Raw genomic sequence first — 26662 nt, forward strand, 5'->3', positions numbered from 1 at the left:
TGCGCCTTGAGACATTACTTTGACAAGGTCAGTGCTTGTTCTTTCGCATGCCCTTTCTTTCTTTTTCTTCGCCTTCTCCAACTTCCATCCGGAACCCTTGTCCATAAGCGTTTGTGCGCTTTGATTTCATTGCCAAAAAAAGAGACGAGGCCAATCCTGCACCGTTCGCGGGCAACCATATTCACCGACCCCATGCACCCCCAAGTCAAGTCAAGTCGCTCGTCCTCGTCCCATCTTGCCCCCTTCAAAGACATATACGCCTCTAGATAGGCCCGGACCAATGTTTAGGAGTCCAATCTAGAAGCACACGACTCGCATACGCCGTCTTGTCTAGCGGCCCCCAGTACACCTAGTTTCGGCCGGCCGCTTGCTCGCTAGGCGCGGTTTACTACTCTGCCCGTCCTCCTCCAACCCCGACACAGTATTACTATTATGCTATCCCAAATTCAGTTTTTTTTCCCCTACTACGTACAAGTTTCCCCCACTTTTTGTCCATCGTCCATGGCCCGCCCTATTCCTTTCCTTGGTTGTCTCCGTTACTTTGCACCGATTTTGGCACGAACGCACGCCCCAACACAAGCCGCCCAGGTTCTTCTTACTCCGTGTCATTAAGACTCGTTTTATTATGAGTCGAATATCGTTTGAACCTACTCCGATTCATGGATAGAGTCGGTGATGGCCTTTGACACCCTGCCCTTGATTCGTCCGCCTCGCTTTATTTTCCAGTCATTCATCCTTCCCCTCAAATTTCTCCCTGATTCGTCAACCTGCAGCGATCCCGTCTTGGCTTTTGCCAACTGCCATATTCCCATCCATCTCTACTCCTGTACTTCCCCGCCATTTACTTCTGCATCCGGTCTCTTTATTATTATTTTTCTTTGGTTCTCTCCCTCTATCTCTTGGGGTGGATTCCCGTGCCAACAATTCCAACGATTGACGGCTCCCTTCACCGCCGCTGTCGATCTCGGCCTGGCCCTAGCCGCAGGGCGTACCCTGTCCTAAAAGATTCCTCTAATTGTCATTGCGGGATACCCTATCCTCGCACTGGCCAGTACAACACATTCATCTCTTGACCGCACTCAGATCACAAGAGAGGTGCTGCATAACGTGGCACATCTGCCCGTCTTTTGCGTGTATACCAGGGCCATCATCCCTGGCATCCGCAACAAGCTAAACCGCCCCAAACCTCCTTTTATTTTCATTATTATAATTATTACTATTTATTTATTTATTTTTATTTTTTTACTCTCCCAAGTTCCACCATAGCACACATGTCCAGGCAATCTAGCCGCTCTGCGGCGTCACCCTAGTTTCTTTGGGCTTCTCGTCACCGCGGGCATCCCCAAGCCACAAACCCCCGTTCCCCGCGCCTAGTTCCGTTCGAGTTCAAAACAGCTACTGCCTGACGTCGTGCATTTCTTTCTTTTACGTGGACCCTTTGCCTCTTTTTTTTTTTTTTTTTTTTGTGTGGTTGTTGTTCGTTCCTCCTCTACTATCTCTAGTGCCCGCGGAATTCTAACGCTCGCCACCCGCCATGTCTGTAGAAAGACCACGCGGCTACCGACGTAGTCCAACAGAGCCTTTCTGCAGGACGGCTCACGGTGCTATATATTTCACACCCAGGGAACAGAGCGACCGGCGATCGATTGCAGCCGCGCCCGTCACTCTTCCCCCACCTCTGATTGGGCCCAGGCCCCGACGGCCACATTCGATTCATATCGTCTCATATCCAGCAGGTTTCATCCCGCGCGAACTGCGACCGATTTCAGCGGAGGAGTTGGCACGGAGGGAACTTGCAGCTTCAGGCAGGTGGAAAGGCAGGAAGAGAAAGCAAAAGCAAAAAGGGAACGTCGATAGGAAACGAGTCCATTTTCAGTTGGAGGACGGTGCAGCAGCCAGACTTTTCCAAAAAGTACTCTCGGTATTTTCGACACCAAAACCGCCGCCTCGCCCGCCAACACCGCCGATTCTCCACAGTGAGGTCGTCCAACGCCCAGAAGAGGGCCGGGCGCGTAGACCGGTTGACTGGCTTGCAGACGGTCGACTGGGTCGGCGATTTTCCAGGATAGCTGACGGATTTCAAGGGGACGAATCTGTTGATTTTAACATGGTGGACCAAATGGTACGGCCGCCGATGATGGATTTGCGCCGCGGCGCGGGGTACGCCAACAACTCCAACAGGCATAGCATACTTTCGACGAGGTCCGCCAAGACCATCATGAGCTCGGCCGTTACCGAGGTTCCAAAGCCGGTGGCGTCCGCAAGTGGGCTTAGCTGTTCCATTTTACTCGCCGAGCAGAACGTTTTTCTCTCTGGCTTCGAACACGAGGGCCACAACCGCGAATCTTCAACGCCCGGTACTGCGCTCCTGCGGGGCAAACTCGTGCTGAACGTGAACAAGAACACAAAACTCAAGTCGATAACGCTCAAATTAGTCGGCAAGGCAAGGACTGAGTGGCCCGAAGGCATTCCCCCGTTGAAAGTGGATACTTTCGAGGAGCAGTCCCTCCGGACACAGGGGCTCACCTTTTTCCATGCGATGCACGACGGGTGGAGCACCGAGTTTGGCAATCAGTGTGTCTATACCATGAGGACACCGACCAGTCATCAAGGTCATGGGCATATCCTGGAGCGTCTGTCTCCCCACGGGTCAAACACGTCAGTAAACACACTTGCAAGGCATCGGCAATCAACTAGTCTCACGCCCAAGGAATTAAAGAGGTTGTCGCTGCAGTCGGTGCAGTCCAGGAGTTTTGGCAAAGGCGACTCGCCACTTGCCAACCAGACACAATTGAAGGGCTACAAGGTGTTCACCCCGGGGACTTATGAATACTCATTCGAGCTACCCATCGACCACCACCAGCTTGAGACCATCAAGCTTCAGTACGGCTCCGTCAAGTGGAACCTGGAGACTGTCATCGAGAGAGCCGGCGCCTTCAGGGCGAACCTCAGCGGCTCCAAGGAGGTGAGCATCGTTAGGGTTCCTGACCAACTGTCGCTTGAAATGAGCGAGCCAATCTCTATATCACGACAGTGGGAAGACCAGCTCCACTACGACATCATGATTTCCGGCAAATCGTTTCCCATTGGCGGCAAAATACCCATCGCCTTCAAACTCACCCCTCTCGCAAAGGTGCAAGTTCACAAGATTAAAGTGTTTGTAACCGAATCGATCGAGTACTGGACAAACGACAAACGTGTCACCAGGAAGGACCAGGGCAGGAAGATCCTGCTGCTGGAGAAGACGGCGGGGAGGGCAATTGACCCCCAATACGCAAGCAGCGATATCAACGTTGTGCGTGGTGGCGAGTTGACGGACGAGGAACGCATCTACGCAAGAGCGGCTGCTGAGCGGAGGAGAGCGATGGACGCCGCTAGGGCTCACACGATGCCTGAACCGCTGCCGGAATCAACAGAGAACCTACTGGGCGATCTCGACCTGGGCTTGGAGTCTTACTGGGCAGCGACGGAAATGGAGATGAACGTCCAGATTCCGACTTGCGAGATGATGGCGAGAGATCGAAGCAGGAGGTTGCATCCCGACTGCAGCTGGAAGAATGTTAATGTCTTCCACTGGATCAAGGTAAGCATACCTTGTTATATGCTTTTTTTTTTTTCTTTTTTTCTTTTTTTTTCTCTGCTTCTTGCTTTACTGCCATTTTTGTCCACATCACACATACAGAAAACTAACACGACCTTAGATCGTCATGCGCATCTCTCGCGTCGACCCCGAAGATCCGACAGGCAAACGCCGCCGTCACTTCGAGATCAGCATCGACTCACCCTTCACTGTGCTTAACTGCCGCGCCACCCAGGCCAACACGTCACTCCCGCAGTACTCGGGCTCGCAGCTATCACAATACTGCCAAGCCACAACCTGCGGCTGTCCAGACGCCGCTGTCATAGCGACCGAGCCCAGCCCCGCCAGCTCAACGGGCACTTTACCTGTCGTCGAAGTCAACCCGGACTCGCCGACCGCGACGTCTTTGCCCGCCACTCCACCAGCCGCACACCTCGCAGCCGCAAGCCCAGGAATCGGCCGCTCCGACAGCAGCGGCAGCGGCACCAGCAGCTTCCGGCCCGCCAGCTCCACGATCGCCAACCCGCTCCAGCGCGTGCGCAACAACGAGCTCCCTACCGCACGGCCCATGCACCTGATGCGCGTGCCGTCCTTCAACCCACCTCCGTTCGACGCGGACCAGCCGCCACCCGCGCTCGATGGTCTCAGCACGCCGCCGCCAAACTACGATCTCATCATCGGCACGCCCAGCGTCGACGGCCTGGCCGACTATTTTGCCCGCCTCGCCAACTACGAAGATAGGGAGGCAGGACGGTCCGACAGCGAGGACGACGAGGACGAGGAGGAGGCGCACACGCCAGCGCGCTTGACAGAGCGCGGCGGCCGCGTCAACGTCGCCAACCCTCGCACCCCGGGTGGGAGAAACGTCCCCAGCAGGAGCTTCGATATCCAGCGTCCGGTCATGAACCTCAGTATGGACGGGGTTGTGGCCAGGGGGCAGCAGAGGGTTTAAGTCTATCTATTACAGAGAGAAACCCTTTTTTTTTTTCTCTTTTTTATCTATTCGATAATTGTGGTATCCAATCAGGATGATTCTGGGGAGCGCTCTTACATCGAATCTCTCAACTTTATTATGCTACTAATCTTTGTGGATTTTGACTGGGTGGCACGAATCTTTTTTGCTGTATTATTGCATGATATTAGAGATACCATCGGGAAATGTTTGGAGGCAGAGAAATAGCAGGCTAAATATGTCGAATGTATACGAAGTATTTGAGATGTTGCAAAGCATCATTCCCGGGCTTTCTCAATAACTGTACCAAATGTAGACTTGACATTGAAAGCAGCAGCACCTCCACCAGCGGGTGCTTTCCTGTCCATGCTTTTTTTTCTCGTAAATGACATTTGCGCGTCGCAGCTGTTGCTGGAGATTTGTTTAGTGCAATCGGCAGCGACGATCTGTTGCCAGAACTTTACAGCCACGTATTTTTGCTCGTTTTTCGATCACGGTAAGAACAACAAGCTCTCTGCCCATCTGAGCCCAACCAATGAACTGGAGAACCAAAAAAAAACAGCGTGCCGTCTCGTCCTAACAAAGTCCAGTGAACATCAAAGCTACTCCAAATCCCCCAACGTCAAAGCGGCCATTCTCCCTGATAGAAACAATGGATATCAGAAACATATCGACAGCCAGCCATCCCGCCCAGGGTTCTTCAGCCTGGAAAGGTTTGGGCGACCTGTCAAAGGAGACCAAAATCAGAATCTGCGAGATAATCCAGGCCAGGGGCGACCGGGACACCCTGGACAGCCTCGGCGCCGCCAGCAAGGAGTTCTTCGCGATCGTGACGGACCTGATCCAACAGACCGTCACGCTGGAGCCGACGGACGTCTCGATCCGCCATCTGCGAGTCACCATTGGGACGCCCGAGCTCGCCCGACGCGCGCGCCGCATCGTCATCAAGTCGGTCCCGTCAGGCTTCAACGAGCTGGGCGTCCGGCCGCATGAGTTCCCCGGCCGACACGGGACCAAGCACCAAGAGGACTGGGTGGCGGCCGTCACGAACCTCCACCGCCTGCCGAGGCTCGACAGCGTGGTGTTGACGTTCACGCCGCGCTGCGCCGGCGAGCGCGACGATCCCGACGAGGAGCAGCCCGTCCGGCGCATCTGCGAACCGCCCGTGGTCCGCAACTGGATCCTCGCCGTCGTGTTTGACGGCCTCGCCGCAATCAACCACAGGCCTGGCCGGAGGATCGTCTCCTTGACGGTGATCAACCTCCAGAACAAGATCCACGAGGCGGCGAGCCTGCCCACCTTCGCGGCCGTCGTCTCGCGGCTCCGCGAGCTGCGCGTCGAGGTCGTCACCGAGGTGGTACCGCGGCTCAACACGCGGCCGGGCGAAAAGAAGAACAGGAGCGGGTACTGGGAGCTGGACATGCAGATCCGGCTCAACTTCTGGGCCGACTTCAACAGATTCTGGCTCGCGCCCGCACAAGCAACCCTGAGATTGCTGGCGGTGTCGTGCTCAGACCCCTTCGGCGTGGTGCCACGCTGGAACCTGTCGGGTCTGCACTTCCCGCGCCTCTGGCACCTGGAGCTCGAAAAGGTCACCTTCTCGTACAGGTCGCAGGTGGAGTGGATAGCGGCGCACAAGACGCTGCGGACGCTGTGGCTGCACAACTGCCCCATCGCGCAGCAGTGGCGGACCAGCGGCGCGTACCAGGCCGAGCTCGACGTCGCGGCCCTGGTCCTCCACAGCTCGCGGCCGCATACAATGTAGGACGTTTGGGTCAGCGAGCTGCGCTGGGCCGACGTGGTCGAGCGCCTCTGCGCGGCGCTGCCGGAGCTGAGGGGGTTTGAGATGACGTGGAGCGAGGATGAAGAGCACTTGCCGGTAAGGAGGTTATGTTCAAGTCAACACTTTGGCCCCTTTGGTCATGTTAATAGATAACTGACATAGCTCCTCCCTGTCATGCTTTCCCGGGGTTGGGAAACCCCCCGCAAAGCAGATTGAGCGAAGGATCGTTCGAGAGTCGCAGGTACTGGTAGAGCTGCCGCTATACCACTCCTTCAAGGGCACACGCAGCAAGCACTGGAGCGTAGTATTCAGCGAGGTGGACAGCATCATCTGCATGCCTCGATGGCTCAGACCGATACGGATGCAGAAGGCTTTCGACACTGAAGCATTCCAAAAAGTCCAGAAAACATTGCGGTTGAGGTCGGAAGAAGACGAGATGAATGAAATTGCGAGACGGTTCGTAGATTTTGTTCAGCGAGGTCGTGAACGCCCAAAGACGGGGTAGTGAGATGGACAAATCGATTATGAGTTCTAGAAACTCGGAACAATGAGACCGACCAGACTCCTGTTATTGGTAATTAGGCAGTTGACTGGTGAAGGTCTTTTTTTTTGTTGTTTTGATTCTGTGTAGTTGTCCTTGAATTATTGTTTGTATTTTCCTTTTTGCGGTCGACCTCTCTCGCAGCAAAGGATTTTTTTTGCCTTGTCTGATGGGAAATAAGTGTTTGTTCAATGGTTAGGGCCTAAGAGATTCATATTCATGTTGGTCCAGTACATCACAGGCACTGAAAGGGGGGCTCATTGAACCGAATTAACGCTTTTCAGAATCCTGATTTTCATATCTATGGTACAACCTCTGTTTAGGTTCGCTAAGGTTCTGGATTCAGTTCAGCGCTGCAAATTACTTACTCCAACAAAATGCGCTCTTGATCCACGTCTGGAGCGGTAGTTCTCATATTATGTCATCTTCATACGGCCATCAGAAAGAAAAGACGTCTATGTCTATCCCAAACCTGGCAAACATTCTTCTACTCATCTTCCATGTCCACCACAAATCGAACTCACCTTCTCCTCCGACTTTGCCGCTCCCCTGGCCCCTTCACTACCGTGTAGTCTAGCGGCCTGTTGCTCTCACTTTTGGCCTGGGCGATGTGGACGTGGCCTCCGCTGGTTATGTCTGTGGGCCACGGCCATGTGTCAAGAGCACGCTGTGCATCATCTGCGGTTTCCATGTCGATAAAGCAGCTGGCGTGGTTGCTAGTCCGGTCAATCTTCTTGCGATTGCTGATCCCACGACTGATTCGGGTATATGGTACAGAAGGTCAGTATCAAGCTGAATAGACCTAAATCGGGGCTGCGGTCTAAGTCTTACACTTTGAAGCCGGCGAATATCTTTAGGATTTCCTCCCGATGATGTTCTTGATCTTCAGTAGGCTCAAGTCCAGTGAATAAAATGGTTCGGTGTGATGTTGGCATTGGTGAGGGCAGCAACTGCTTCTTGACAGACACCGAGCTGCTTTTCTCCTCTTTCTTGGGTGACGGCCTATCGGGAGGTTTCTTATCGGCAACGGGAGCGGATACGGCTTTGGCAGTGGATGGGGGTGTCTTCTTCGTGATGTCCGCCCAGCTTGGTACTGGTATTTTGGGTGCCGCTGCCCCCTTGATAACACCCGAAACTTTAGCTGGAACCTCCGTGGCTTCCTGATTAGGGGTTGAGCGAGGCCGTCGCGAACAAGGCGATGCGACAGTGGCCCACATTGTGGGCTTTGGTGTCTTGACATTCGCATGTGTTGCTGACTGCTTTGGAGTCGGCTCGGTCGGTAGTCTAGTCGTTACTATTGACTGAGTCCAACGCTTAATTTCATGTGGTTTGATCTCCTTTGGCTCATCATCCCTGGGATCACCATTCTGGAGGCAGCTGTTGGCCCTTGCTCTGGTTCCGACGAAGTCAGAGCCCAGCGCATCCATATCTTTATATTTGCTCTGCGCCGTGGCGTCCTTGTCAAGACCTGCTGATGTGAAAACGGCACTGCTATTAAACGTATTCTCCGTCGCAACGCTGGCACGGTCGGAGGCTGGCCTAGTGCTGCAGTTTCCCGCGACGTGGCCAAGGGATGATGTGCTGGTGTTATCCAGAAAACTGCTATTCTTGATGCTCGGCGGATCCTCTTTGGGAGATGGTAACCAAGGATGTGACCCAACATTAGCAGGTGAAGTATACCCTAAGTCATTAGTAGGCCACTCTTGGTCGACGATGAAATCCTCGGCCAAGGTGTGGTCATCATCGCTAGAGCGCCAACCGGTCGAGGTTGTGCGCCCGCTCAAGTCTGTTGCTGGTGAACAGAGAAAAACCTGCGGTAGCCACTTGCGCAGCTCGGCTCTTAGCATCTCAACGCCCCTCAAGGCCGCAGCGTGGGAGACGAAATCGACCCAGCACATTCCAGGACCGCCAGAGGTTCCCGTGCTATGTATGCGCTCGATATCGCTCTTGGGTATGCCTATGGCGCCGATAAAGTCTGGGACGAATCTTGTGGCATAGAACACATTGTCGACGCGAACACGCCTGCCTTCCGCAAGCGGGTCACAAACGTTTCTGCGATTTGATGAGGACGGGCTGGTCTGAACTTGCCATTTGGCTTGTTGTGGTCCCATGTAACCACCATGGGGGGTACATCGTTGGGAGGCACAGTAACCATGGTTCCTGTCAGATATTGGACTGCTGCTGAATGGGGATGCCTGTGGATTAAAAGACATGGCGGCTTGGCCGAATACCACAGCATGCGATGAAAAGCTGTCAAATAAAAAGAAAGTAAAAAAAAAAAAAAAGAAAAAAAAAGAAAAAAAAAAGAACCAATGGCAAGCCAACCTTGATAGAGTAGATGTGATGCGCGGAAAGGTTTAGGAAAATCTTCTGAGGCAAACGAAGGTCATGACCAAGATAAACTGCTGTTTCACGTTTTACGGCAAGCAATGATGTTCAAGTACAACAAAGACAAAGTGAACTGATGTCGTTCGTAGGTGGACGTGACGGACGGGTTTGGAGAAAGGGATGCCAAATTTGAATTTGTGGTACTCCGAGGCTGTGTGTTGGATGCGAACAGCTTGCCAGCTTTGTTTGGTTGTTTGTTTCCATTCTCACTCTTGCCTCAGGTCCAAGAGAATTTTTTTTGATTGCGCTGGTAGCTCAATTTTCAAGGAAGGAACTGCTCTTTCAAGGTGAAGTTGCCCTTATTTATTTATCATTTATTGTTTATTTTTATTTTTATTTTTATTTCTTTTATTTTCTTTGTTTTTTATTTCTATTTCTATTTTTATTTTCTATTCCAAGAGGCAAGGTCTCTGCCGTCACCCGTGGCAGGGTCTAATTCCCCTTGGCTTGTCGTAGTGGAGATTGTTTCCAGCAATCGCACTTTCTAGCGTAGAAGATGCTTGGATACACCGTTGCAGGGTTATCAGTCAGGTTGGTTAATGTGCATATTAAGGCAACTTGCACAGTTGTGGGCTCGGGTTTACCGCCGTTATTTTTCACGCTGGGCTGCGATTATGTCCAGGAGTGACAAGGTTCGTCATCTACACAGTGCATCGACGGTGTGAAAGATGAAGCACCACTTCGATGGCGATTCGCGCCGTTCTTTGTCTGGTTGCGGGAATATCTTGACGTTAGTGGGTGGCTAAACCGACCTAAGTGTCGTGTAACAGGATAAGTACATAGGTAGGTAGGTAGGTAGGTAGGTAGGTAGGTAGGTAGGTAGTTATATAAAGTAGGTGAGGGACCTCATCCAACCAGATACATATGTTTTGTATTTCGTACTTCGTCCCAACTTTTGTGGATTTCAGAGCTTAAAACTCACCACTACTAGCGATCATACGTACATAGTAGAAGCTGGAAATTCTTATCAAGTTTGTACTCAAGACAACACCCGCAACATTTGTTTTCTGCCGAGAACACAGCTAGGCAAAATGTCGAATCAGCAGCGCGACAGCAACTATACCATGGGGTACTCTCCGGCTACCACAGCCAGCCACTCAGCGCGGACTGCCGAGGCGGATGCGGGTTTCTTGCTTCCACATCTCAAGGCTACTGACAAAATCTTGGACGTGGGATCTGGTCCGGGTACCATCACTATCGGCTTCGCGGCAATCGCCCGCGACGGTGAGGTCGTTGGCATAGACATCTCCGAAGATATTCTGGGCCAGGCGCGGCAGTTCGCGGCAAAAGCCGGGTCACCCCCGAACCTATCCTTCCGACACGGCGATGTCCTCAAGGGCCTCGACTGGATCCCCGACGGCACGTTTGATGCCGTCTACGCTTCCCAGGTTTTCCCGCATTTGCCTACCGCAGAGATGAGGGAGCAAGCACTGAGCGAGATGCGTCGCGTGCTTAAGAAGGATGGCATACTGGCCACGCGAACACTGGCGGATATGCAGTGGTATCCGAGGGAACTGGGCCTCAAAGAGCTTGTTGGTGGACACATGAACAAGGCCTTTGCCACCAGCGATTATGTCGGACCATTAATGCCAGCGCTGTACAGAAAAGTTGGCTTTGAAAAGATCAAGGTTGGGGCTGGAACCCATGTGAGCGCCACTGAAGAGGAAAGAAGATGGCTGGTAGGCACATTTGGAGGTCGTCTGGCACCCGGCGAGACAGTTCGGCAGAGCTGGATTGAGGCTGGAATCAGTGAGGAGGAGGTTGACACCACTAGACGTGTGCTGGAAACATGGGCGAACACTGAGGACGCATGGTATATTGGAGTCGAAGCGGATATCTTGGGATGGAAATGAACAAAATAGACATGTTGCCTCGCGTGCCTGCTTACCTATCTAGGTGAGGTAGGTAAGGCATGAATGCGAATCAACATTGCATGATTTTAGCTAGGTATTACCTACCATGCCAGTTTGGATTTGCCGCCCCATTGCGCCCAGGTGTTGCCTGCCTGCTGCACAATCTTCGAGGTGACTGAACTGGCTAGCTGGCTGGTTTGGCTGTCAGGTTTGTGATTAAGCGCACGGACCAATCCAATCACTCAAAGTAGTGGGGCGCCTGAAGGTTTTTTTTTTCTTTTCTGGAAGCAAATGAATCGCCACTACCCAATGGTAGAGCTCCATTTCCTGACTGGGTCCTCCATGTCGTCTCCTATCCTGAGGGAAAAGGAGATGGCAAATTTTTGAAGCTCGCGAATCTTGGTCAATACTTTCTCTGCCTTCTTGTCTTGACATTGATGCATTCCCGTTTTGTTTCTGCCCATATTCGCGGGCACCAGTGTACAACCACCCCAACTACCTTGTTTCCTTCTTTTTAATACGTCTATTCTCTTCTAATGCAACTTTGAGCTTGATTCACCCCAGCGAGCAGCCGCCCCAACTGCCTCGACCTCACACTCCTTTCACGTTTGTTGTGCCTGTGCAACACCCACCAAAACCAACAAAATGCTGTCCAGATCACGTCCCTGCCAGCGTAGCCTGGCCCTCCGGCAGCTCGCTGCTCGAAAACTTCCCCGCAGCCAAGTCACAAGCTTCCGGTCAGCTTCAGCAAAGCCGCCATGTCTCGCCGCGATCACGCCCGAAGCTCAACAACAATGGACGACAGGCGGAGTTAACGAGGGAAGGCCTCGAACCCGGGGATTCGCAACAGCTGTCGACGATATGAGGTTTGACTGCGCACCAAAATCGCAATACTCGATGCCCCCACGGACTATTCGACAGACCAACCCGTTATATCAGACTCGACCATTGAATGGCGCGAACGTTTTAAAATTGCCCGAGATGATGGCGCCCAATTTACCCAAACTGTATCAAAAAGGCACCATTCCCGGTGACCTGACGGAAATGTTTGCAATCCTAGACGCCTGCTTTACCATAGGAAAACTTGACCGCGCTGGCGTCGTCCTCAAGCGCCTGAGCTCTCCCCAGCTGAACATGATCGACCGTGCCGACATCATGGCATTACACAACACGTACCTGCAGATTGCCGTCGAGCAGTTAGCTGCGAGTCCCAGTGAGGCCAAGGCAGAACATATCCACCAGTGGTACGAAACTGAGATCCGCAAGGCAGAACTGCCGCAAACGCCCGAAACCATCGCATACGTGCTCAAAGCTGCCCTCCTGACGGCGCCCGATCCAGACGATTGGAGGCTACGAAGGTTGGTCACCAGATATATGACCTTGGCTGAAGGTGGCGTGGGGCTGGAGGTGCTCTACATGACCGACATTCTTACCGATAAGGACCGCGCCGTCATTACCAAGGTTTGTCCCACCTACAACATCACTATCGAGGACGCAAAGTCGGATATGTCCACCGAGCCTTCTCCTCTTGAGACAGAAGACAGCACAACACCTGATCCTGCCACACACGCATTCCCCGAGGTCCTTCCTACTCCTCAAAAAGGAGCAGGTCTGAAAACGGTCAAACGGACGCTGTCTCTCTTCGGTGAGATACCGGAGGGGTATAGGATTCGCGACCTTCCATTGCCACAACAGCGAGAGATACAAATGCGCTTGGAGCGGGACACTGTTGACGCAGCCCTCGATAAATGGCGTGAGGATAACCAAACCTTGAACAAGATGGGGCTCAACACATCAATCAACTCATCAGTGCTGAATGCGCGGCTGTACGACTGGCAGCTTGCTCTCGAGGCTCGATTGGAGGAATACATGGATGATTCGGAAGGTAAAGATGTTGCCAAGCCCAATGTCAATGTGAAAAGAGACGAAACGGAACGCGCCCTCGTCAGACCTTTCATGCGACAAAGCACAGCTTCAAGACTGGCGGCCATCACCATTCTGAGTGTCATGAGCTCTCTTGCCATAAACGGTGCAGACAGAGGCATACCTGTCACCCAAACTGTCGCAAACCTCGCACGATCTGCAGAAGAAGATGTTGTGGCCTACCAACGAACCCAGAGGCAGAAGATGGAAAAGTCGCTCCGGAAAATCAAACATGGCGGAGTTGAGGCAGCGAAAGCTCCGCCCAGTGCTTCCAGTACCGAGTCTACACTGCGCGTCAACGACATCTATTGTACCGACCAGGAGTCGGTAGACCGCTGGCCTCCATCAATAAGGCTATCGGTGGGCTCGGTTTTGCTGAGCTCACTAGTTGATATCACGACTGTCACCGTGACAAAGGAGCATCCCGAAACCAAGAAGAAGATCTCGGCCGAGCAGCCGGCTTTTGTGCGCAGTGTTCAGTACCGGAAAGGCAAGAAACATGGCGTAATACTCCCCAATAAGGCACTTGTACAACTCATGATGCGCGAGCCACGGAAGGAATTTCTCGCGCGTCATTTGCCAATGGTTTGCGAGCCTGAACCTTGGACGAGATTCGACAAGGGCGGATATCTCGAGCACCCCACAGGCCTTGTCCGTATCAAGCGTGGCGAAAAGGACCAAAAGATCTACGCAGAGGCGGCAATGGCGAGAGGTGATATGGAACAAGTGGCCAAGGGGCTCGACGCGCTTGGCAGGGTCGGCTGGAGGATCAACAAGCCGGTGCTGGATGTGATCTTGCAAGTTTGGAACTCGGGCGAGGGTATCGGCGGCATACCTCCCCTGACTTTCGACCTGAAGGCCCCCGAAGAGCCGTTACCTTCCGAAGATCCGTTTGTGCGAATCAACTGGCTCAAAGAACTCAAAAGGGTTGAGAATCTCAAGGCATCGTATCATTCTCAGCGATGCCATGCCAACTTCCAGCTCGAGATTGCACACGCATACAGAGACCAGACCTTGTACTTCCCGCACAATGTCGACTTTAGAGGCCGAGCATACCCTATACCTATATACCTCAATCACATGGGCGCGGATCTCTCCAGGTCGCTGTTGACTTTTGACAAGGGAAAGCCCCTGGGAGAGGATGGGCTTCACTGGCTGAGAGTTCATCTGGCCAACGTCTATGGGTTTGACAAGGCAAGCCTCAGCGAGCGTGCTCAGTTTGCCGTGGATCACATGGAGGACATTATCGATTCGGCAACTAATCCATTGTCAGGGAAGCGCTGGTGGCTGGGCGCGGAGGACCCATGGCAGTGCCTGGCTACGTGCATGGAGCTCAAGGCCGCCTCCGACCTGCCAGACCCGACGCAATACGTGTGCCATCTGCCAGTCCACCAGGATGGCACTTGCAACGGGCTTCAGCACTACGCGGCGCTTGGTGGCGACTCCTGGGGAGCTCGCCAGGTCAACCTGGAGCCAGGCGATCGCCCTGCCGATGTGTACAGTGCAGTTGCGAACCTTGTCGTTGAGAGCATCGAAGAAGACATGGCCAATGGTAGCAAGCTGGCCGCGGCCCTCAAGGGCAAAATCAAGCGCAAGGTCGTCAAGCAAACCGTCATGACCAATGTGTACGGCGTCACGTTTATGGGTGCCAAGGCACAAGTGAAGAAGCAATTGGACGCCCTTTACCCCAAGATCAAGGAGGAGACGGGCATCGATTCGCTTTTCTTGTCATCATACGTCGCCGTCAAGATCTTCAAAGCAATGTCGACCATGTTTAAAGGAGCGCATGATATCCAGTATTGGTTGGGTGAAATCGGCAGCAGAGTCTGTCGCGCCCTTACTCCAGAGCAGATGACCCGGCTGTCCCAGGAAATGATGAGATCACCTAAAGAGAAAGAAAAAGCCCTCAAGACACTGGAGTCCACCGGCAACCCCGAATACGATCACGTCTTGACGAACTACAACAAGGCATCATCGGGTCAGCTGCTGAGCCAGTTCAGATCGACCATCATCTGGACGACTCCGCTTCGTATGCCTGTCGTCCAGCCGTATCGAAAAACCGGGCAGAAAGTCATCAAGACGAACTTTCAGGACTTGGTCCTCAGGGTCGCGGATCCTTGGGACCCGGTGCATAAGCAGAAACAGCTGCAGGCCTTCCCACCCAACTTCGTGCACTCTCTCGATGCTAGCCACATGATGCTGTCGGCTCTTGAATGCGATGCCAATGGGCTCACCTTCGCTGCGGTTCACGACTCCTTCTGGACGCATGCGTCCGATGTACAGAAAATGAGCAACATTCTGCGGGACGCATTCATCAGGATTCACGAAGAGAACGTCATTGGTCGTCTGGCCGATGAGTTCAAGGCTCGATACAAGGGAGCTCTGTACATGTTGAAGCTGGACGCCTCGAGCGATGTCGCCAAAGCGGTGGTGCGGTGGCGCAAAAGTCACCCCAAACTGACCTTTTCGGATGAGATGTTCTTGGAGAAGCGGAGGCTCGAACTCTTGGCATCAGAAGACGCCGAAGAGCGGGCCAAGGGAGAGGCGCTCGAGACCCCGGCCTCGCTTTACGAGCGGTTTTCCAAGGGAAGTGAAGAGCTTGTGGACCCTGAAGACGTCCCGACCCCCTTGTCGGCGATTCCCAAAACAGCTCAAGAGTTGATCGACGGCCAGAAAGCAGTGGGTCACGATATGGTGCGTGAAGAGCAAGAGTCGATGCAGGGCCAAGACTTTGACGACGTATTTGAGTCGGAGTCGGCAGCCGAGGCAGCCGAGGCAGCAGAAGAGAGTATCGAGGCAGACACAGGAGCCTCGGACGGACCTGAGAAAATGGAACAAATGATGGGAAGCAGCCTTTTCAATATCGCCATTGACCCCCAGCTAAAGAACCCATCGAAGCGCGATGTTGCGGTTGCGCAGCGGAAGAAACATATCTCCATCTGGGCGCCAATGTCATTCCCAGATATCCCTGAAAAGGTGAGTGCTTGCTTCGGGTTCGATTTCTTATTCTCCCGTCTACATCCGCCACTACCAGGTGCTTTTCTGATTGCCCTGATGACCAGAAACTAATATTGTGTTTTTAGGGTGACTTTGACGTGACGCGACTAAAGTCAAGCAAATACTTCTTCTCCTGATTCATTCCTTCATCCCCGGTTGCGTCCGACCGGATCGAATGTACACCGGCAGGCTCACATCTCGGCCGCCGCCGGTTTATAATATCTTCACATACACAAGATCTGCTTCATGCTCTGTCATTTATTCTCTGTAAGCAGGCGTTGGGTGGTTCTGATTTTTTTTCTGGGTTAGAGCATATTTTCTTTCTCCTATTGGCCTGGTCGACTGCTACTAGGTCCATTGTACAAAAGCAAATCAGTGTGTTTTTCGACTCTTTTTTCTTTTTTTTTCTTAAAAGACAAAAAGGACGGCGCACTTCATAAACATCATACGCTGGAGTTTTACGCGGTCTTTGTTTTTCTTGAAAAGAATCATTTCCTAGTTGTCATTTTTTCCCGCTCAACCTCGCAATTTTGCGCCTTGGGTTTTACAAACTTTTTTGTATTTTATTAGTGCTTTGTTTGGGCACAACGGGCGAGTTGAACGAGACTCGTTACCGCTTCGCATGGTCGGAGCTGGAGCGGGACTGGACGATGGAAAGCCTCTTTCCAAGTCTATCAATCGTGGAGATGTACAACAGCACTGCGGTATATATCGATTTAGAGATATCACTTATTGAATGATAAATCTGACATATAGCCCTCTTGTCTTGCTGTCGTTTATATTGCGAATTGCCATAATCTTTCATTTTCTAGACAAGACATGATCACTAAGGGGACCAAGGATAGATTGACATTTGGGTTTCAACCTGTCAATTTTCTGGCTTTTGAAAAGATAACAGAAACACCAAGGGTGAATTCCCGTGTCTATTCTCAATCCTGCTTTGAGGTTCACGCTCGAATATGTCGGCTGGATGCTGGAATTGGTGGTGGTGGTGGTGGTGGTGGTGGTGGTGTGGCTTCTGTTGCACCTCCGCCGATGGTGAATCACACTTGGTCCAATTCGACGACGAAGGCGTATTTGGTGCTATTGTATGCTGCCTTGCAGAGTGCATTGGAAGTCATGGAGCAGTGCCAGTCGCCTCAGACTGCAACCTTGACTGTCTCACCAGCTTGACATGGCATTGAAGCAGTCCATCGTCTGTGAGTAGACGTTGAGTGACGAGCAAAAATCTCACGATTTTGAACAGAACAAGGATCCAGCCAGTTGTGGCTGAAGTGCAGAACCTGAGATTAAGAAGCGGTTATTGGAAGTTACGGGGAAGCAGACAGTACCCAAAGCAAAGAAAACGATATTTGGACCAATTCCCAGTGAAGACTACTGGCTCACTTCACATCACTTCTTACACAAGATCAACATATCAGTTGAGGTTTGATCTGCTCGTGACGTTCCCATAGGATATGAATTGCCTAACTCATCACTTCCTATCAGGCCAGTGACTGACAGTTGTGATTTGTTCATTCACAGAGAATCTGAGCAGAAAATGAAATGCCTACGCCGCACATAAACCCATCGAGGAGTTTCCTCTCAAACCTAGAAACATGTCACTAACGGGCCGAGCAGCCAAAGCAAGAAACTCATTCACAACCAGAGAGATTTGAAATCCCCAGATCTCAGACACAATGATCGAAGAAACGGCCGCAGGCCAGGACTGGAACACGATTCCACCAGAGCTGCGCCTTGAGATATACAAGAAGCTCTGGGTGCCGCGCACCGTGACCATCTACCGCTGTGCACACCACCACGTCACTACCGACTTCGAACGAGAAGTTCTCACTCTGGCTCGAAGCCAAAACCGAGACAAGTTCGATCAGGACATCGCCATAGACGCCAGATCAGTGGCCACGCACTGCCCGGCGATCGAGGTTCCCCGCGAGGATCCCGTGCCCGATCCCAACCACGATCCGGAGACGGCAGGAGACGGGTTCCTTTGCGGGCCTCACGGCCAATGGGATGCGAGCTGGCTGCGACTGCTCAGGGAGTCGATGCCGCTTGACGACGCCGGCACCAGCGACTCACACCCGCATGACCCATCACGACAGCACCCGCCGCCGCCGCCGCTATACGGCACCACGACCTTTGCGCGCGTCGACACGGGCACGCGCATCCCCATCACGCTCTGGATCGACCGCGAGTCGCGCGCCGAGACGCTCAAGCACTACCGGCTCGCCTTTGCGCTGCGGGGCGGCGCCTCGCGCGTTTACTTCAACTTTGGGGTCGACACGCTCCGCGTCCCCGTGCACGGCAAGCTCTGGCGGCTGGTGCAGCGCCGCGACCTGCAGGACCTCGTGAGGCTGAGGATGGTCGGCACGGCCGACGACCCTTCGGCCTCGCGCTCGCGCGGCCTCGACGCCACCGCGGCGACGACGCACAACCCGGCCGAGCCGCCCGCGGCCATGGGTGCGCTACTGCGGGCCCTCTGCCCGCGGCTGCGCCACGTGACGATCGAGCCGGCGTGGGCGTGTGCGCGCAACGACCTGACCTGGCGGCGGCACGAGGCGGAGGAGAATGTCGTCATATTCAACCGCCAGGAGCTGCGCGAGCTCGAGGTCAGCTGCCCGGGGTGTACGTGGAACCATGGTCATAGGCCTTGCGGCGTGCTCCTCCGGCGGCTCCGCGAGCTCAGGTGGCTGGTCGACATACCGTTGATCTTGCCCGGGAGCAACGGGCCCTCTGAGCCGGGGCTTTTGCTCACGTTTCACAGCTCGCGGCCGATCGACGACTTTGTCAATGGCGGCGACCACGGCTACGGCGTGCCCGGATATGTCAGGAGCGAAGAGAGGTATCTAGGCCTGGACGAAGCCGAGGTGGCGAGTACGCTATTCCTGCATGGGCAGCACCCGCGCGCCAGTGTGGCCGAGGACTTCCACCGCCTCTACACCATCAACGCCATGCAGCACAACATCAACTTGGCTTGCGACTTGACTACACACCCGGCAGGTCAGATGAACAACTCTGTAGACTTCAAATTCGAGTTCTCACCCAGTGTCTCAGACCAAAGAACTATTTTATGGGTGCGATCATTGATCGCTGGTAATCCCGATGCATCCATGTCAATACTGCAGTATGTTTTGAAGTTACAAATGGCTGGACAGGCCCAAGGAGCTCGATCCCGTCGATAGACGAATGTCTTCTTAGGGACCATTGTTCTATGAGAATGACAGGCACCGCGTGTTTTACCGTATTTAACTGGAATGGTCATCTTTTCTTATTTTCATTTCCCCGCCTAAACAACGTGTTCGCGACCTGCGCTGGTTTAAAAAAAAAAAAAGGTTAATGATTGATTACCTGGCGGCACCAGCGGCAATGGAACCTGCATCCGCGTTGTCACCAACCAACCTCTTTCCTGGAGCGCGCTCTTGCAATTAGCAAGAACCCACACCTCCTCTGCTCGTTGTTCATTTCGGAGAGAATGCCGTGGCGGGCCTTTTTGGGATTATGCCAAGAAGAGGAGAACAGGCCGAGTTTGACAGAGACAAGACTTTTTGGAATTTTTGGGGGGTTAACCAGTGCCGAGCAGGGGAGATCTTAAAAAGCGTGAAGATTTGGGGATGCCAAGCCCTTGGCTTTTCAGGGCTTTTATATATAGGGAATTGGGCTTCCCATTATTAATGCCAGCGCTAGTGCCCCTTGATTGACTCGCCAGCAGACTTTGAGGTTGAAGTGAACCCATTATTATTGGGTGCTGGTGGTGTCGGGCAAGGCGGCCTGGTAGGTAGAAAGGTACAAAGTATTCCAGATTTAAACCTGGTCTGTTCTCCAGTGGGTGTTGTTGGTTAAATTAAAGAGTAAAGTCGTCCGATGCTTGTTTGTCATACTTGACTTTTGGCAGCTCTGCCAGCCGATGCCAGGTGAATGGGTCACGGTTAGTTAGTATTCATATTGTTGCAGCACCCCCGCAAACAACATGTCAAAAGCCTTCCCCGGCCATGGCTCTCTGCCCACCGTTAGTTAGCTCAGTGCCACTAACGGAAATCGTCTCGCACTGGATTGGATTGCAATGCGACGCTAGCTAGCTCCCGTTGCGACACGAGGATACGTCGCGCATCTGGACTTCTCCCCGCGAATCCCACATAGCTAAAGACGCAGAGTGTGGGGAAGCTGGACTTGGCATCATAAAATCTGGGGACAAATCACCTGGGGGTGGGCTGAGAAACGTGAACCTGGGGAACTGGTGCGAGCTCACTGGGGGTCTCCTTGTGCATATAACAACAGTCCTTCGCTGCCTTGGTGTTGTTTCTCATTGACGGTTCTCGACTGGCATCCTCCTTTGTCGTCGCGTCCTCACTGTCGACATAAGATCTGGACCATCAATAACTTTCACCATACCAACCTCCCTATTCACAGCAAGAAAACATCGCACCGGAGTCATGGGTGGAGGGACTTCCATCTGGGCGTCTCCTGACTGGAAAAAAGATCCCAAGGAGATCTTTAACTACAAGCTGTGGTTTCTCGTCACCACTGTCGCCTTTGCCGGTTTCTCTTATGGCTTTGATCATGGAAACGTCGGTGGTGTGCTCACGCTGCCGAGCTTCAGACACACCTTTGGACTTGACCGGATGAGTCCTGCTGCATCCGCAGCTAGGGAGGGAGACATTGCATCCATGAGTGAGTGGCAATTTTAGTCCACATATGGCTCCTTGGGCAGTCTGCTTCTTGATAGCACCCAACTAACATTTTCTTTTTTGCCCATCAAGTGTCCGCTGGTGCAGCCGTTGGTGCCCTCTCGGCAGGCCCATTCTCCGACAAGCTTGGCCGGAAGTGGTCCGTCTTCATGTACGGATTTTTGTTCCTCGTCGGTGCAGTGATGCAGCTCATCGCCAACCTCGACGTATTCCAAGGCGGCCGCTTCATCGGCGGATTTGCCATCGGCGGCACCTCCGTCTTGTCGCCCATGTACCTGGCTGAGTGTGCCCCCAAGACGATCCGCGGCTCTTTAACGACACTCTACAACCTCGCCATCATCACCGCCTTGGCTCTTGCTTTCTGGGTCAACTACGGAGTTAGCCGATGGAGCTACCCAGGCCTGGCCACCGACGAGAAGCAGTGGCGCACCGCCATGTCGATCCAGATTATCCCGGGCGGCCTGCTTGTTGTCATGGCTGCCTTCCTCATCGACTCGCCCCGTGGTTTGATCTCGCTCGGTAAGCGGGAGAAGGGACTCGAGAACCTGTGCAAGCTGCGAAACTTGCCTGCCGACCACAACTATGTTCGTCAAGAGTACCTCGAGATTTGTGCACAGGCTGACGTTGGCCAAGAGCTGAACAAGAGTATGTTCACACCCCTCGAGGAGCCTACCGCCATTGTTTGCAGGAGTTGACTCATCTAACCATTCGATTCACAACAGACCGCACCTACCTTTTGGCCGCTCGTGATATAATTAAAGTCCCCAGCTACCGCCGCCGCTTCACGCTCGCCTGTCTCCTGTTCATCTTCCACAAGCTCACGGGCACCGACGCCATCAACTATTTTGCTCCGCAGATCTTCGCCATGCTTGGTGTGCAGAAGGGGTCCATGTCGCTTATGACAACTGGTGTTTACGGAGTTGTGAAGCTTGCCGCTAGCTTGATCTACGTGACAGTCATTGTTGATCGTGTCGGTCGTCGGTTGCCGTTGATGGTAAGTCTGATTTGTGCGATAAAAGAAAGCAGAACGATCCACCAGTTCATTATTGAAGTGTCTTGAAGAGATCTGAGCTGACCCAAGCTTTGTGAACCACCCAACAGATTGGCGCTACTATCCAGGCGACAGCAATGCTTTACATTGCTCTTTACACCAAGTTTGGCAACCCCGACCCGAGCGCCGGACCCGGGCCTGGTGGTATCGTCGGCATCATCATGATCTACCTGTACGCATTCGGCTGGTCCTTTGGCCACTCGGTGGCTCCGTACGTCGTGGCGGCCGAGATCTTCCCCTCTGGCATCCGCGCCTTCTGCATGTCCTTCTGCCTGATGCTCAACTGGCTGTTCGGGTTCGGAGTTGCCAAGGCTACACCCGTCATGATGGAATCAATCGGCTGGGCCACCTTCCTGGTCTTTGCCGTCATCACCTACGCCGGCGTGGTCTTTGTCTACTTCTGCCTGCCCGAGCTCAAGGGCCGCAGTATCGAGTCCATGGACGACCTCTTCGAGCACAGGCTGTGGGAGATGTTCCGGTGGGCCTACCCCACTGAGGAGGAAAAGATCCGCAAGGACGTGCAACAGGCCATGCTGGACGAGAGCAAGGGCGTCGTCGAGCACAGCGAGAGGACGGTTGGGGAGGAGTCGGACAGCACCGGAAACCGGCAAGCGGCACCCAAGGTATAGAGTATTGTTTGTGTTGCTACGGTTGGCGGTATTTGTTTTTTGTGTCAAACATGTATTTATTCAAAAGCTCGGGGTTTTACAACGTATGAAGCAATGCACAATGTAACGATTTAAAATGAACAACCCTTCAAAGACAGGCCAAGTAACAAAGGCGGGGCACGTATTGCAGCTGACACATTGCGTTACCTCGTGGCCTTGGCAGCGGCGGCAGAGAAAATCCTAGGTATCATGCTGTGCAGATGAGGAAGGAGCGTACTGACCTGAAACCCCACCTTCCTCCTTTTTTTCCGCACTTGGTGTAGATGGTGCCGCAGACGACACCCGTCAGGTTCGAATGCCCAAGGCTAGATACGCCTTTGCTTTCCTCGAATTTAAAATACCATAATTATCTCCTACATCAGTTCTCCACCTGCTAACCAATCCTTTGAAACATTTGTGTTCAATTGAGCGGTAAGGTTGTCCAAGGCTGGCAAGGCTGGTGTGATTGATCTCCACACCAGACCAGAAAAGGAAACTCCGCCAAAGTCGCCACAGGACGCTGTGTAAGACAGACAGACACCCGCCGCTGATTACAAGAAGCGTTTGTGGGTGGGCGGGAGGGAGGACAGCCAATGGTGGAACGAAAATCTACACGTTGGCATATCTTAAATGACGCTGGCGATTTGTAAGCACTTTGGAGATCTCAAGTAGTTGTCGGTTGATAAAGTAAGGCGTATATGCATGGCCTGGCCTATTTCGAGTATTCTAGTGCGTGGAAATTGATTAAGGGTGTATCAAATATTAAACCTTGTGAATTGCTGGCCAAATTCAACTACCTATTTTTCTGTTTTAGATTTCAACCGTCTGTTCATTCGCGCCTCAAAAGCGAGGCGCTCTGTCATCATGGACCCCCACACAGCCATGTCTCTTTTCTCCATAGAAAAGTCCCAAAATCCCATATCGTCGAGACCCCAGAGTCCGCGTCCCCCTGCAAAAGCACACCCACACAGACCCGTATCCGCACCAAAAGCCTCGGGACCCATTCCACTCAAGGACCTCGGGATCTCACCCGAAGCAGCGCACACCAGTGGCCAGAATAGCCCAGATGCAGACCTCGAACGGAGCCGCCCCAGCTCCCCAGACCCCGGGGAGGCCGCCACAGCGACGGCCACAGAGGCCCTTCAGACCGTCTGGGACCCCTACATGAACCGCTTCCGGCTCGTCTCGGCCTCGCTCATAAATTTCGCCAACGGGCTCAACGACAGCGCCCCTGGCGCTCTGATTCCCACTCTCGAGGAGCGCTTCGGCATCGGCTACGCTGTTGTCTCGCTCATATTCGTCGCCAATGCGCTCGGCTTCATCGCAGGGGCGATCTGCATCGACAGCATCCGCGCCAGGCTGGGCGCCGCCCGTGGCCTGGTGCTGGCTGAGACCCTGCGCGCCGTTGGTTACCTGGTCATCACCTGCTCGTCCTCGACGCCCTTCCCCGTGATTGCCTGCGCCTTCTTCCCTATAGGTCTGGCCATGGCTATCAATCTATCCACGGTCTCGATCTTTTGCGGCTCGTTGCGCTCAGGGACCGCCGTGCTCGGCATCCTCCATGGCGCATACGGCATTGGCGGCACTGTGGGACCCCTGATCGCCACATCCATCGTCACGGCTCCTGGCGCTACCAACACCGCCTGGTCCAAGTACTACTTCATGACCATGGGCCTGGCCGCCTTCAACGGCGTCTTTGCCTACGTCTCGTTCCGTCGCTACGAGCCGGAAGCAACCCAACCTGCCCAGCAGGCGCCAAACGACAGCAGCGCAACACCGCCCAAGACCAACCCCGGTATAGGGACAATGATCCAAGCCCTCCGCAGCCCCGTCGTCCTCGTCTGCGCCCTCTTCAACTTTGCCTACCAGGGCGCCGAGGTCTCCATCAGCGGCTGGGTCATCTCGTTCCTCATCACGGCGCGCGGAGGCGACCCCGCCTCGGTCGGATACGTCACGGCAGGCTTCTGGGCCGGCATCACCATCGGTCGGCTGCTGGTCGCGACGCCGGGATTGAGCACTCGCGTCGCCGGCCGGGAGGTCCGCTTCGTGTTCGTCTGCACCCTTGGATCCGCCGTCTTCGAGGCCCTCGTTTGGGCCGTGCCAAACGTCATCAGCAACGCCGTGAGCGTCTCCATAGTTGGGCTGCTGCTGGGTCCCGTCTTCCCCTGCGGTGTGGCCGTGTGGCTGCGGTTGATGGGCCGCCGCGAGAGGCTGAGCGGCATGGGGTTGATTACTGCGTTTGGCAGCTCAGGAGGAGCCGCGGCGCCGTTTACGACAGGGCTTTTGGCGCAGGTGGTTGGGACTTTCGTGCTGCATCCTATTGCAATTGGGCTTTTTGGCGTTATGGCGATCTGTTGGTGGTGGCTGACCAGGGAGCGCAAGCGGGTTGAGTAGGTGGGCAGCAACTGCCTGAAAGTCGACTGTCGGCTTCGAGTGGAGCAATCAAGATTGAGTTTTATGCATTCGTTTCTTCTTACTCTATCATACTCTATCGTGACGCTATATCGCTGTCTATAATAGTAGTTACCGTCAGTTCTCAAAATAACGAGATTCAATGCATTCTATACCGTCTGCAATCTGATCCCATGCTTTTTTCTTTTTGCAGTTTAGCCCAAATATATCGCTCATTCAAACTTCTTTGCCACATCCTTGACGCTCAACTTTCCATCTGACAAGTCCTTGACTGTCTCCAGGATAGATGAAAAGTCGGAAAACGTTGTGTAAGGCACCCTCTCGGTCTCGCAAAACTTGACGAGATCTAGGATAGGATGGTTAGCTATGTCGTGCAGTAACACTGTCCCCTGGCCTCGTCATCAAAACCACTTACCACGCCCCTCCTTGGCAAACAGCAAGTCTGTCTCCTTGGCAGCAGACAGGTCCGATACGCCGTCACCAGCGTACAACATGATTGGCCTCTCCTTGAGGCCCGAGTATTTGCGAATCTCAATCGACTTGTCATGCCCGAAGCCACTTCACCATAACAGAAAAAAACAAAAGAGTCAGCATGATACCTAGTCGTAGCCTCCGCCTCCTATTACCACGAGGCGAGTAAACGCAAGCTCTCACCTGTCATCATGAAACACAATCTCCCAGCCGTTGGGCTCATCCATGGTGGCCTTGCCCTTCCTGACGGCGACGTCGTTGCTCACGATCTGGATGTTGCTCACGGCCTCCTCCCCAATCAGCTTCCGCACCAGAGCCTGGATGACGGGGCGCATGCCGCCGCTCAGGATGACGATGGGGACGTTGTTGTCGCGGCACCACTCGTAGAAGCGCGCAAACGCCGGGTCGAGCTTGACATTCTCGAGCAGCAGGTTGACGCACTCGTCGAAGGGCACGGGGACCGACTCCAGCATGCCCGTGAAGACGTCGCGGAAGTCGACGCGGCCCTCGAGCACGTCGATGTTGGCCGCCCGCCGCTTCTCGCGACCGTAGCCGAGGTTGTCCGTCAGCCAGTCGTTGGAGTCCTGCACCGTTATTGTTCCTTGACACAGACGGAGAGGGTTCGTTGCGAGTTAGTTTCTTTTTTCTGCTTTTAGGCTGTAATGTCCTCAGAGTTGCACGAGGCTCGTGCTGCCTGGGACTCTGAGACCGGCGCAAGAAGGAATGAGGGAATGGGAAACCGGTGGGAACCAACCGTCAAAGTCAGTGAAGAAGATGATCTTGGGCTGAGTGCGGAGAGCTGGAAGCTCATCCGTCGCTGTTACAGAGCCCATTTTGAACTGTTTCCTGCGTGCGGATGCCCTCTGTGTATGCGACAAATGATTGCAAGCACAAATCAATTATCCTATGTTGTCTGTCGCTGCACTGGCTGGTGAATGACAATTTTTGCTGAAAGGCCAATCAGTAAATAAATGCAAACACTATTTGAGGGAAATCGGATATCAAAAGCCCACCTTATCTTGGCCAAGAATCAATCTCAAAGCCCCTCCGTCATCTGGAAAATTCAATAGGTTCCGCGTGGTGGCACAAGTACATCTGAGTGGTCTTCTGGCGAACCCAGGCAGAGAACCGACCGCTCGTTCCGCGGGGCAACGGCCTACGTCAGATTTCCTGCCGCCATCCCGCCTTGGTCGGTTTGTCCGCTCCGGTACCGGGGTCTTGGAAGTGGGGCGGGTCTTTACCGTAAAGATTCAAGACGGCAGAGAAATGAGAAGCGACAAACGAAAAATCAAGTAGAAAAATCAAGGAGACAAATTCATCAAAGGTGTTGCAGGCTATGTCTACAGAAGCCACTGGCATTAGTCATTGACGGAAGCTTTCGT

General features: G+C 53.5%; 9 protein-coding genes across 9 annotated transcripts; 7 read left to right on the forward strand and 2 right to left on the reverse strand.

Moving 5' to 3' along the window:
* Window positions 1–1534: 1534 nt before the first annotated feature.
* PpBr36_04999 (uncharacterized protein) lies at window positions 1535–4532 on the forward strand (the record flags this gene model as incomplete). The annotated part of the gene is made up of 2 exons (XM_029892157.1): window positions 1535–3583; window positions 3702–4532. 2 exons carry the CDS (start codon window positions 1535–1537, stop codon window positions 4530–4532), a joined length of 2880 nt encoding a protein of 959 aa, XP_029749444.1.
* A 652-nt stretch (window positions 4533–5184) lies between these two features.
* PpBr36_05000 (uncharacterized protein) lies at window positions 5185–6297 on the forward strand (the record flags this gene model as incomplete). The annotated part of the gene is made up of 1 exon (XM_029892158.1): window positions 5185–6297. The coding sequence occupies one exon, from the start codon at window positions 5185–5187 to the stop codon at window positions 6295–6297; it is 1113 nt and encodes a 370-aa protein (XP_029748997.1).
* Window positions 6298–6574: 277 nt separating this feature from the next.
* On the reverse strand, window positions 6575–9069 carry PpBr36_05001 (uncharacterized protein; the record flags this gene model as incomplete). The annotated part of the gene is made up of 4 exons (XM_029892159.1): window positions 6575–6880; window positions 7225–7252; window positions 7381–7611; window positions 7688–9069. 4 exons carry the CDS (start codon window positions 9067–9069, stop codon window positions 6575–6577), a joined length of 1947 nt encoding a protein of 648 aa, XP_029748996.1.
* A 1206-nt stretch (window positions 9070–10275) lies between these two features.
* Window positions 10276–11097, forward strand: PpBr36_05002 (uncharacterized protein; the record flags this gene model as incomplete). The annotated part of the gene is made up of 1 exon (XM_029892160.1): window positions 10276–11097. One exon carries the CDS (start codon window positions 10276–10278, stop codon window positions 11095–11097), a length of 822 nt encoding a protein of 273 aa, XP_029748999.1.
* Window positions 11098–11742: 645 nt separating this feature from the next.
* On the forward strand, window positions 11743–16154 carry PpBr36_05003 (uncharacterized protein; the record flags this gene model as incomplete). The annotated part of the gene is made up of 2 exons (XM_029892161.1): window positions 11743–15996; window positions 16104–16154. The coding sequence occupies 2 exons, from the start codon at window positions 11743–11745 to the stop codon at window positions 16152–16154; spliced, it is 4305 nt and encodes a 1434-aa protein (XP_029748998.1).
* A 1542-nt stretch (window positions 16155–17696) lies between these two features.
* Window positions 17697–22379, forward strand: PpBr36_05004 (uncharacterized protein; the record flags this gene model as incomplete). The annotated part of the gene is made up of 5 exons (XM_029892162.1): window positions 17697–19014; window positions 20422–20682; window positions 20772–21344; window positions 21422–21693; window positions 21801–22379. The coding sequence occupies 5 exons, from the start codon at window positions 17697–17699 to the stop codon at window positions 22377–22379; spliced, it is 3003 nt and encodes a 1000-aa protein (XP_029748993.1).
* An 882-nt stretch (window positions 22380–23261) lies between these two features.
* PpBr36_05005 (uncharacterized protein) lies at window positions 23262–24791 on the forward strand (the record flags this gene model as incomplete). Its single annotated transcript, XM_029892163.1, has 1 exon — window positions 23262–24791. The coding sequence occupies one exon, from the start codon at window positions 23262–23264 to the stop codon at window positions 24789–24791; it is 1530 nt and encodes a 509-aa protein (XP_029748992.1).
* Window positions 24792–25021: 230 nt separating this feature from the next.
* PpBr36_05006 (uncharacterized protein) lies at window positions 25022–26113 on the reverse strand (the record flags this gene model as incomplete). Its single annotated transcript, XM_029892164.1, has 4 exons — window positions 25022–25155; window positions 25225–25367; window positions 25464–25881; window positions 26035–26113. 4 exons carry the CDS (start codon window positions 26111–26113, stop codon window positions 25022–25024), a joined length of 774 nt encoding a protein of 257 aa, XP_029748995.1.
* On the forward strand, window positions 25472–26069 carry PpBr36_05007 (uncharacterized protein; the record flags this gene model as incomplete). The annotated part of the gene is made up of 2 exons (XM_029892165.1): window positions 25472–25900; window positions 25953–26069. The coding sequence occupies 2 exons, from the start codon at window positions 25472–25474 to the stop codon at window positions 26067–26069; spliced, it is 546 nt and encodes a 181-aa protein (XP_029748994.1).
* Window positions 26114–26662: the final 549 nt, after the last annotated feature.

This window comes from Pyricularia pennisetigena, chromosome 6 (genome assembly GCF_004337985.1).
Source record: "Pyricularia pennisetigena strain Br36 chromosome 6, whole genome shotgun sequence".
Lineage (NCBI taxonomy): Eukaryota > Fungi > Ascomycota > Sordariomycetes > Magnaporthales > Pyriculariaceae > Pyricularia > Pyricularia pennisetigena.